The sequence below is a fragment of the Apis dorsata genome, unplaced genomic scaffold (genome assembly GCF_000469605.1).
Source record: "Apis dorsata unplaced genomic scaffold, Apis dorsata 1.3 scaffold_83, whole genome shotgun sequence".
In the NCBI taxonomy this organism is placed as follows: Eukaryota; Metazoa; Arthropoda; class Insecta; order Hymenoptera; family Apidae; genus Apis; species Apis dorsata.
In genome coordinates, this window is record NW_006263381.1 from 842301 (window position 1) to 855216 (window position 12916).

The 12916-nt window shown below is 30.6% G+C and overlaps 1 protein-coding gene across 11 annotated transcripts in view; it reads left to right on the forward strand.

The window, feature by feature from the left end:
* LOC102676951 (protein couch potato-like) overlaps positions 1 to 12916 on the forward strand; it is a 170501-nt gene that overhangs the window by 71671 nt on the left and 85914 nt on the right. For all 11 annotated transcript variants that reach the window (XM_006611126.2, XM_006611124.2, XM_006611125.1 and 8 more), the window contains exon 2: positions 5324 to 5401. In XM_006611126.2, coding sequence (XP_006611189.1) covers positions 5324 to 5401 — 78 coding nt within the window. The remainder of the gene's footprint in view (positions 1 to 5323; positions 5402 to 12916) is intronic.

Below are 12916 nucleotides of genomic sequence, written 5' to 3' on the forward strand. Positions count from 1 at the left end.
GTTTATGTGGTTGGTGGGGGAAATTTAATAATTGAAGTTGCTATGATAATTTATCGTTCGATGAATAATAATAACTGGAAATAATTGTAATGCGAATGTTCGAGGAAAAGTGAATCAATTGTAATACGAATAAATGTTATTTTTAATAAATAATTATTTAAAGTAAGTTTTATTTTTAATTAAGTTAAAAATTTTCTCAATGGATCGTAGATGATGTGAAATAGATTAAGTTAGGTTAGGATACGTTTGCAATATTTAATTCGAAGAAAAATAATAGGTTATGTTTGACTCTAATTTGAAAAAGAGGTAATTAATATATTTACATGGATAGTGGTGGGGGAAATTTAATAATTGAAATTGCTACGATAATTTATCGTTAATATAAATAATAATAATTGGAAATAATTGTAATGCCAAACATATCGAGGTTACACGAAAGGCGGATCAATTATAATACGAATAAATGTTATTTAATAAGTAATTATTTAAAGTAACTTTATTCGAGATTTTCAACTAATTTATTTTTAATTTTTTCAGCAGGTTAATACCCAACTTTGATCGTGGATGATGCAAAATAGATTAGGTTAGGTTTGCAGTATTTGATTTTAATTCAGAGAAAAGTAGCACGCTCGGTAAGGTAGTTTATGTTTAATCAATTTGAAAAGAAGGCTGATACGTGGATCGTGAACAGTGATGGGGAAAATTTAATAATTGTAACGCCAAGCTGTCGAGGTTACACGAAATCAACTATAATAGTTACAGATAAATGTTACGCGAGCATTTTAATAAATAATTACTTAAAGTAACTTTATTCGAGAATTCTAACTTTTTCAACGGGTTAATGTCCAACTCTGATCGTGGGTGATGTGAAATAAATTAGGTTAGATTAAATTTGCAGTATTTGATTTTAATTCGAGGAAAAGTAACACGCTCGGTAAGGTAGTTTATGTTTGATTAATTTGAAAAAGAGGTGGCTGATACGTGGATCGTGGACAGTGATGGGGAAAATTTAATAATCGAAGTTGTTTGTGTAATGCCAAACATATTACACGAAAGATTACACGAAAAACGGATCAATTATAATTAAACGAATAAATATTACTTAAATATTTTTTAATGTGAAGTGAACTAAGTTAGGTTAGGTTTGCATTTTATTTGATTTTAATTCGAGGAAAAGTAGTAGCTTATATTTGACTTTAATTTGAAAGAAAGGTATCCGACACGTTTACAATGAATCATGAGCAATGATGGGAAAAATTTAATAGTTTCAAGTTACGAATAAACTTACTTCTATAAGTTATTTCCCGTTAATGCCCAATTCTGATCGTAAAATAAATTAGGTTATGTTTACGATATTCGATTTTAATTCGAAGAAAACTAGTAAATACACTTGGTGAGATAGTTTATTTTTTAAAAAACAGATAGTGATATTTTCGAGTATCGAAGAATCGTATTGCAGGAAGAAAATGATAAGAAATATTTTATCGCAATTCGTTTCTAAAGAGATATTGGAGAATCGTGTTGTAGAGAGAGAAAAAGTCGATTCTGATTCGAGAGGAGAGAAATATTCGTGATAATATTTACGAGTCCGAGAGCAAGAATAAACATCTTCTATTCGATTTTAATTCGAAGAAAAATAACACGTATACGCAATTCGATGTTCACATCGGAGAGAAAAATTTTACCAGAAAAACGATATATCTCACTATATCTTCTCCAATTTAATTTATACTACAGAGAGAAACAATCGTTTAAAATCGTTTTAATCATCGTCTCTCTCTTTTTTTCCCCATCCAGCTGAATAATTTTACACGAATAATCGAAACGATACGTGAAAAATACGATGGTGAAACAAATGAACGGAATCCCCCTTTCGCGACGGCGAAAGAAAGGCTGTCGGAAGTACGAGCGCGGGACAGGTTTTCCCAACTGGCGTGCCGCCAAATCAGTATGTAATTTACTGTCTCCATTTTGCTTACTTCCGTACGGCGGTCATACAATGCGTTTCTCGGGGTTGAAACTGGGTCAAGAATAGAATTTGAAGGGAAAATACGACCAACGTTTCCACGTTTGTATATTATTCCATGAATATTCACACTGACGACTCCAACTTTGAATAAAGAAAATTGAACGATGAAACCGAATTAATCCTCCTTTTCCTTCTCTCTCTCTCTCTCTCTCTCTACGCTTCCTTTATTTCTTTCTATAAATTGAATATCGATATGTATCTCGTCACGATTAATAAATTAATATTAATCCACGTGTAAATAGCTACGAAAAGAATATTTTTCCGCTGTTAATTTTCTTAATAAAGGAAAAAAAAAGAAAAAGGAAAAGGAAAAGGACGTCGCATTTATTAATAATCGAACGCTCCCCATCTCGCTTTTTACGCATCCGCTTTTGAAAAGTGTTATACTCGAGAAATACAATTGTTACAATTTTCATTATGAATAATTTTCAAGTATGAATAATTGACCGTAACAGTTTCCTCCGGACGCATAAATAGGTTGTCTGGTCTCCGGATATCGTAAATCTCGTTTTTCACCCTTCCCGTAACGTAACTGTTCGCGTCGTTTACATGGTTATTACTTAGATGTTAGTCGCGTGTTATTAGAATCAATATTTTCCTCCGTCAGACAGATTGCAATGCGGTAATGGAAGGCACATTGTAGATTCTTGTTTTATCGGTTATACCATATATACGTATTATTCGACAAGAGATTTGATCGAAAAAAGTATTGAATTTTTCTTTTAAAGATACCGAATTACAAATCTCCTCCTTCCATTTCAGATTTTCGACTCGATGAGATCCGTCCTCGAATAACCGTCCACTTCGACTTTCCATTCCAAATCTTCGACGAGAATTCGTTTATCGGAAGATTTCGTTTCAAAAATTGCGAGCAATCGGATCGAACCGATATAATAATTTAATTAAACGTCGTCCTCGTTTCTGAAATACGGAGAGATCGGCGGGGAAGCGAGGGGGGATGATGAGATCCCTCGATCGATCTCGAGACGGTCTCGCGACGAGTGGTCGAAGCCACTCAAAGCATCCGTTACCGNAATACATAAGGGAGAGGAAGAAAAACGCGCGGCAGTACGAAAATGTCCGTCACTCCGGGCGAAAATAACTCCGGGTCGGTGGCGACCATCCCATCTATCACCTTGCTCCTCGCACTCGCTTAAAGCTTCATCGCGCGCGCGTGAACTAATCACACGAGCTTAATTTAACCGGTATAATCCACAACCGATTACGGCCCATACGGCGATAAAACCTACATAATTAATATACCCGGGGATTAGATTTATCCGTTTAGATATCCCCGATCATCGATTCGATGAACGGCTTTTTTGTAAATTATTTATATATTAATTATTCGAATTCGAATTATCGAGCGTTTTATTCGAAAGTAATCGTAAAAAATATTCGAAACTATAATTTTTCCTTTATTTGAAAATTAGTAACGATGATAATTGGTTTAACATCTGAATGTGATTTATTAATTTTAAATCTAGACAAGTAAAATGATATTCGTTTAAGTTGTTCGATCAATCTGACTCGATGTTAAATTTTTTGTAAATTATTTATATATTAATTATTCGAATTCGAATTATCGAGCGTTTTATTCGAAAGTAATTGTAAAAAATATTCGAAACTATAATTTTTCCTTTATTTGAAAATTAGTAACGATGATAATTGGTTTAACATCTGAATGTGATTTATTAATTTTAAATCTAGACAAGTAAAATGATATTCGTTTAAATTATTCGATCAATCTGCCAATGATCGATTCGATGTTGAATTTTTTGTAAATTATTTATATTAATTATGATTATCCGTATTTTATTCGAAAGTAATTGTAAAAAATATTCGAAATTTAATAATTNTTAAAATGATATTCGTTTAAATTGTTCGATCAATCTGACTCGATGTTAAATTTTTTGTAAATTATTTATATTAATTATGAATCCGTATTTTAGTCGAAAGTAATTGTAAAAAATATTCGAAACTATAATTTTTCCTTTATTTGAAAATTAGTAACGATGATAATTGGTTTAACATCTGAATGTGATTTATTAATTTTAAATCTAGACAAGTAAAATGATATTCGTTCAAATTATTCGATCAATCTGCCAATGATCGATTCGATGTTGAATTTTTTGTAAATTATTTATATTAATTATGATTATCCGTATTTTATTCGAAAGTAATTGTAAAAAATATTCGAAATTTAATAATTTTCTCTTCATTGAAAATTAATAACGATTTGGTGTTGAACTTTTTGTAAATTAAATTTCTATTAATTATGATTATCCGTATTTTATTCGAAAGTAATTGTAAAAAATATTCGAAACTATAATTTTTCCTTTATTTAAAAATTAGTAACCATGATAATTGGTTTCATCTGAATGTTACTTATTAATTTTAAATCTAGACAAGCAAAGTAAAATAATATTCGTTTAAATCTGACTCGATGTTGAATTTTTTGTAAATTATTTATATTAATTATGATTATCCGTATTTTAATCGAAAGTAATTGTAAAAAATATTCGAAACTATAATTTTTCCTTTATTTGAAAATTAGTAACGATGATAATTGGTTTAACATCTGAATGTGATTTATTAATTTTAAATCTAGACAAGCAAAGTAAAATGATATTAAATTGTTTAAATTGTTTAATCAATCTGTCAATGATCGATTCGATGTTGAATTTTTTGTAAATTATTTATAATTATGATTATCCGTATTTTATTCGAAAGTAATTGTAAAAAATATTCGAAATTTAATAATTTTCTCTTCATTGAAAATTAATAACGATTCAATGCTGAACTTTTTGTAAATTATTTCTATTAATTATGATTCTGGAATCTATCTATTTATCCGAGTAATTATAAAAAATATTCGAAATTATAACCTTTCCTTTATTATTATTATATAAAATTAATATGGTTCGATATCTAGATACTTTAATCAATTAAATCTAGCGCGAATAAAATGAAATAAAAATGATATTCGTTTAAATGGTTCGATCAATCTTCAATCTCGAAGATGAAAATTCCATCGATTTCTCGGTTAAACGATCGAATCAACTATTATTCAAGATTAGAATTGGTAACGTAATCTGTGGAACGTAAGAGAGGAGAATTCGAAGAGGGAAGATAATATTACCCATTAAATTCGGCAATTAATCAAACAAGAGAGTAGACCGTTTCTTCTTCTTGCCTCGAAACCTCGAAACCCCTTCTCGCCTTCTTCCTCCTCTCTCCGGATGATCGGCTTGATTAACTCGATTATCGTCCCCCTTCTTTCTCTTGTTCCAGGTGCGCACCTTGTTCGTGAGCGGCTTGCCGATGGACGCCAAGCCGAGGGAGCTCTATCTGCTCTTCAGAGCATACGAGGTGAGTCTCTTTCTTTCTCTTCTTATTCTTATTGTTTCGTCTCTTAACGGGATAAAAGGAAACGAGATTTTTAATTTTTCCTACAGATAGGTTTTTTTTTTTTAAAATCGAACGAAAGTTGTTTTGTCCGGTGGAAAATGTTTAAGTGGAAATTAATTTTGATAGATTTTGTTTGAGTAAAAAAAACACAACGACGGGGAATTTCTGTTTAATTTTTTAAATTTTTGACTTGACACAGGGACAGAAAGTTTCTTTTGAATTTTTCTAACCAAAATTTTAATAACCAAAACCAAAGTTGTTTTGTGCAGTGTAATGTTTGCGTTTGTTTAAGTGAGAATTAAATTTGATGGGTTTTGTTTCAGATGTAGAGAAAAACAGAAAATTTCTTTTTTCATTTTTCTACCAAAATTTTAATACCAAATTTGTTTTGTGCAGTGTAATGTTTGCGTTCGTTTAAGTGGGAATTAAATTTCATAGGTTTTGTCTGAGATGTTAAAAAAAATACAGGGACAGGAAATTTCTTTTTAATTTTTCTACGAAAATTTTAATACCGAAAATTGTTTTTCACAGTGCAACGTTTGCGTTTGTTTAATTTTTGGGAATTAAAGCTGATAGGTTTTGTCTGAGATATAGAAAATAACACAGAGAATTTTTTTTTAATTTTTCTACTGAAAATTTTAATACTGAACTTTTAATACTGAAAGTTGTCCTATATAGTAAGATTTGAATAAAAATTAAATTCGATGGATAAATTTGTTAAAAATTGAAATTTGAAATTGAATTTTCGATCGAATATCGTACTATCCATTTCTCAAAAATAATCTTTCTGATCCTTAAGCTAATCGATAATTTTAAACGACTTAAAAGTAAAAATAATTTTGGACAGAGAAAAAAAAATTTGGATTATTAAATTTTATAACCTTGTCAATTAAATTTCCTTATTATTTTTCTTTTTTTTTTTTTTTTGAAATTCAATCTGATTTTTTACACGAAAAACAAGAGATCGAAGTGGATCGAAAGTGAATCCGTACGAATCGTCGAAAGAGATCAGATAAGAGTTTGAACGTAACTTTCGAATCGTGAGTTTTCAGAGAAACGGATTATTCGACGTGATCTCATCATCATCCGAGGGAGAGACGAAATTTTCGCATTATATCGATCGATTTTGAATTGTTAAATAAATCAGATAATAATTTAATAAAATAATAAATGGAATATGCAACAGTTCTTTGTTCGATTTTTCTTCTTTTTTCTTATTGATGTTGGATCACTAGATATTATTTTTATTTCTTCCTTTGATAAAAATATAAATTTTTTAAAGTTGATATTAACGAATATTTTTTTTTTTTTTAATTTCTGCGATTTTTCTTAACTCTACAGTCATCGAGTTATACTACTTATCTTACTTTTTTTACTAAGCGGTTGGTTTATACTACTAGTAGGATAAGTGGTATAAATCATTCATAAGGTGAAAAAAGAGTAAGTAGTACAGGTTAACAGCATGGCCAGTCAGGACGGTGAATAAGTAGATTCAGACTAGTGATGTGATCAGACATTTTATACACATACTCTTATTTATTTATTCATTATTATTGTTGTAAATTATTCAAAATTTTATTCAATTTTATTTTAGATTATTTTAACTTATTTTTATTTTCAAATATAAATATTTTTCCTTCAAGCGAGTGTTGGCCATTAACCAGTTATAATAAATAACAATTATCGAGGTGATTCTATTCGTACTACTTGAACTACGAGAATTTTATCCACGAATTGTCGAGCATATTTCAATTCGATTTCCATTATTTTTATCCATTACCGCGATTCGATAATTAATTTTTCTCTTTAAAATTTCAATGGTTAATCGAGAGAGCCTCGAATCAATGAAACTGTTCCATCTGTTTTGTCCCTCCTAGGAGAATCGAACGATATATACTTGGCGAAACTGTATCATCGTCAATATAAATCAGCCTTAATCCATTCGGGAGGGTGCAACACGATATCGTACAACGCACAATTGGACGGGAAATTAAAGACCGCCATGACAAATGGAAACAACATTTTAATCGAATCGTGCCCCTCCCTTCCTGTTACGTTGATAAATATTGGCTAAACATAGGCTGGATTCAAACTATCCAGTGTCCACGCAATTTAGGTTTTTTTATTTATTTATTCGTGTGATTAATTTCGTTTTGAAAATATATGTTGTTGTATAATATTGTTTAAAATTTAATTGAAAGATTAATTATCCGAACGATATAGAAACGATTTGTTAATTTATTAAATTTCATTCGAGGAGATTAATTATCGAGAGAGAGAGAGAGAGAGAAAAAATGGTTGCATTATCCTCATCGATGGGATAAAATTAATTATGCGATACAAATTGATTTTTAATCGAGGGCAATTTGTCTCTCAATAAAATTACATGTATCGTGAAATAATATTAACTCGTTAATCGTGGGCATAAGCGTTCAAGAGTAAATCAACTTGATGAGACTTAAAAATTTAAATTAGAATTTTAATAATTAGATTGACAGGTAATCGAGACAGATAATTTTGATAAAGTTTATCTTAATTCTGTAATAAAATAAAATAAAAATATTAAATTTGAAGCAGGAATCATTTCAAGATTTATGATACTTTTATATCGAAATAACGCGATACCAATCTTCGTGAACACTTCTTTAACTCTATGATAAAATCGAAGCACGAATAAAGAATAATTTAAAAAATTACAATACTTTTTTTTTTAATGAAAATTCATACGAATCGAAAAAAATACGATTCTAACCTTTTCTAAATCTTTCTTAAATCTTAATAATAATAATGAAATGAAAACATTTTAAATTGGGAAGAAATTCAAAATTCAAAGCGCGAGCAAAGAATAATTTCAAAAATTAGCCCTCATACGATATTAATAAAAATTCACAATACCAATCTTCTCCAAATCTTCCATAATAAAATCAAAGAAATTCAAAATTCAAAATTCAAAAATTAGGCCCTCGTATATTGACACAAAATCAGAATAAAATCGCGTACCAATCTTCTCTAAAATCTTAATATAACAAAATATAATAAAATCATAATAAAACCATAATAAAATCAGACGAGAAATTCAATCTTCTTCAAAATCTTCCATAATAAAATCAGAGAAATTCAAAATTCAAAAATTAGCCCTTCGTATAATACTTCATTGACACAAAATTCACATAAATCGAAATAAAATCGCATACCAATCTTCTCCAAAATCTTCCATAATAAAATCAGAGAAATTCAAAATTCAAAAATTAGCCCTTCGTATAGTACTTCATTGACACAAAATTCACATAAGTCGGAATAAAATCGCATATCAATCTTCTCCAAAATCTTCCATAATAAAATCAGAGAAATTCAAAATTCAAAAATTAGGCCCTCATATAGTACTTCATTGACACAAAATCGGAATAAAATCGCGTACCAATCTTCTCCAAAATCTTCCATAATAAAATCTTCCATAATAAAATAAAAAATAGAGAAATTCAAAATTCAAAAATACTTCATTGACGCAAAATTCACATAAATCGGAATAAAATCGCATACCAATCTTCTCCAAATCTTCTGTAATAAAATCAAAACGAAACTTAAATTGCCTTTGAAGAAATCGAAAATTCCAAAAACGAAGGATAATTTACAAAAAAGAATCGAAAGGAGAGCCATCCATCATTCTCACCCACTCTCAATTTTCGCTTCTTCCACGGATATTCGTTTGTTGTTAAACGAAAAAAGAGAGAGAAAGGAAAGGTGTCGATATCCTGAACAAAAAAAAAAGCCTGCGTTTACCTTCTTACACCCCCTCCTCACCTCCTCACCTTTCAAAACTCGACACAACGATCGCAGAACGACGCGCTTCTCTCCATCCTCCATTCTACATCTCTGAGTTGCAGGGAATCCCTCTCTCCGTTTTATCGTTAAAATTGTCACGTCCACCAGGATATTCTCGTCTGCCGGTGACAATACCGTTATCATCCCCCTCTCACCCTCTAGACAGACAGACAGACAGACAGAGAGAATTCACCCCGACACAACTGGGAGGCGTCCATTTCGATCTTCATCGTGCCTTCACCTTTGCTTCCGTCGAATCGATCGAGCACAAATTTTATTTTATTTTCGAGAAATATTTTCATTGCCGTTGTTCGGTGAAGGAAACAAGGGGATCGTGTTTTTTATTCGTTAATTCGTCTTATTCTGAATAATTGGTTTGATTCGAGAAATATCTTCGTTATGGTTGTTCGGTGAACGAAAGAAATAAGAGGATGGAGTTATTTCTTATTTCCCTTATTTTGATATTTTGATAAGTTAAAGATTAAAAGAAATGCAATAATTGGATTAGTATTGGGTCGTTTCGATGATCGATGGACGAATTATTTGAACGTTTTGCAATGAATATTCATTTCAACGAACGAAAGAAACAAGAAGATGAAATCATTCATTATTTCCCTTATTCTGGCTAATTGTTTCGAGAAATATTTTCATTATCGTTATTCGAAAGAAATAAGAAGATGAAATCATTCCTTATTTCCCTTATTTTAAGTTAAAAATTAAAAAAAATACAATAATTCGTGGTTCGTTCGAATTAATATTGAATCGTTTCGATGATTAGTGGAATTATTTGAATTTTTTGTGATATTCATTTTGGTGAAATAAATAAATTATTTATTCGTTATTCCCTTTATGATTTGACTCGAGAAATATTTTAATTACCGTTGTTCGAAAGAAATAAGGAGATGAAATCATTCCTTATTTCCCTTATTTTAAGTTAAAAATTAAAAAAAATACAATAATTCGCGGTTCGTTCGAATTAATATTGAATCGTTTCGATGATTGGTGGACGAATTATTTAATTTTTTTGTGATATTCATTTCGGTGAAATAAATAAATTATTTATTCGTTATTCCCTTTATGATTTGACTCGAGAAATATTTTCATTGCCGTTGTTCGAAAGAAATAAGAAGATGAAATCATTCCTTATTTCCCTTATTCTGGTATTCTAAGTTAAAAATTAAAAGAAATACAATAATTCGCGGTTCGTTCGGATTAACATCGAATCGTTTCGATGATGCGATTGGATCGATGTTTTAGATCCAAGAAGATCGATAACGATAAGCAGAGGGTGAAAATGAGAATACGACGACATTCTGTATCGGTTTTATTCAATACATTCCCGAGACGAGAGATTTGAAACGGTTTAATCCGCTGGAAGGATGTTTCATCGTTTGGAAAATTGGAAAATAACGAATATAAAAATAAAAAAAAAAAAAAATTAATATCTGGATCGATTTATTTCTCGTTGTAATAGACGTTGTATAGTTGAATCAATACGGAAGAAATACGCGTGGGAAGCAATTAATTTGTCGGATAATTAATAAACTATATAGTTTTTAAATTTATACATCCATCTGAATTAAACATTGGATAGAAATTCGTACACTTTCTATTATTCGTTGCCAGTCGTTTTGATCGCACCGACAGATAAGAGAAACGAACGATAAAGATAAAGGGGAAAAGGAAAAAGTAGGATATTTGATCGCATCGCACGATATATTTGATTAAATTAACTAATTAAATCAGTAGCGTGTTAACTCGAATTAATTAATTCACGGGCGTGGATCGATAATGGAAATTAAAAAAAATGAACGACATTTATTTGGCACGATGATAACGGCTGAAAGAAAATAAATTAAATCGAAGATAAAAAGCGAATAATTTAATGATTCTAATTGTTCTAAACCCTTGTAAAATTAATTTCTCTATTTTTAGAATCGAAAAATTGTCCAAAATATTCTCTCTCTTTGTTACATAATAACATGAATAATATTTATCGTTTCGTTTAAGATTTTAAGATTATATTATCAGGTATAAAATTACGTAGTATACGAGAAAATAAGGAAAAAGTGGTCGCTTAATAAGTATTTTTTATATGAACGAAAGGGCAAAGGTGGAACAGAACCCGAGGACAGTTTTAGAAGCTTTAACTAGAAGCTTTAATAAAGCGATAATAAAATTTATCTTTTGAAAAATCATTTAGCCAGGAAAGAGAAAGAAAAACACGTTTCTCGAGAGAAATCAAAATATCCGGATTTGTTGTTCCACGGACGAGATAAAATTACGAGAAAAAAGAATCGATAAATAGAGGATGAAAATCTTCTCTAATTCGATTAGAATTGATTTAAATTTCTCGGATCAATTTGTTACGCAATTACGTTTTCATTCAATTTCTTTCCTCGTTAATTTCCAACCAATCGTCTAATCTAATCAAAATAACAAACTTATGGTACAATATACAAAACTCATTACTAACTCGATCCTCTTCTCGTAACTTTTCTCCGGATAACATTTCCAACCGGCACCCTATCAAATATTTACAGAATTTATCTCGTTGAACGAACAATATCTCCAAGACTCGGCCGTGTTTCCAATAAAAAAATTCTCGTTTTCGCGAGGAAAAATCTGAGAGAGAGAGAGAGGAGAGCAACTTTCGCTGCTCGAGCAGCACGAGATCCAAAACTATCAATTTGCTCCATTGTTCGCTCCTGCATCCATCGATCGCCGCGAAACAATCAGTTCCCTATTTCCTTTCAGAAAAATTTGCACCGTAGCAAAAATCGCCACATCGACTTTCCAACGTCGAAGGAAACGAACGACGCGAAAGCAATTCACGATTGGATGAAATAAAACCGATCCTCCCCCCGATTTGTTATTGTACCGTGGACTTTCACATAAATACGTATTTTTTAGATTATATATGTGCGTATAAATATAAGATGTTCACTCACAGGTTTCTAAAAATTATTGAATTTGATCAATTTATTAAATAAATTAAAAATTCAGCTTGATTCAATCAAAGGTGTTTTTAAATTAATTCAAAATCATCGATATATCACTATTAAAATCGTTGTCAGTAATATTTTTCCAGAAATAAATAATAATTTATCGCGTAATTTATAGAAACTTGATTAAAAACTTTATTAAAATTAGAAAAATTTTGAGCCGCTATATCTTCGAGAATAGCGATTTCCGGTCAACGAGCGAAAGACCATTGGAAGCGCTGAATCTTGCCCTTTAAAACGCTTTTTCACTTATCTCGATACAACTTCCGGTTCTCTAGATATCCTCGTGTAAAGAAAAAGATATTTCTTAATCATTTGCGGTACACCCGATTAAATCGTATTAAAATTAAGAAAACTTTGAACCGCTATATCTCCGAAGTTAGCGATTTCCGGTCAACGAGCGAAAGACCATTGGAAGCGCTGAATCTTGCCCTTTAAAACGCTTTTTCATTTATCTCGATACAACTTCCGGTTCTCTAGATATCCTCGTGTAAAGAAAAAGATATTTCTTAATCATTTGCGGTACACTCGATTAAATCGTATTAAAATTAAGAAAAGTTTGAATCGCTATATCTCCGAAGTTAGTGATTTCCGGTCAACGAGCGAAAGACCATTGGAAGCGCTGAATCTTGCCCTTTAAAACGCTTTT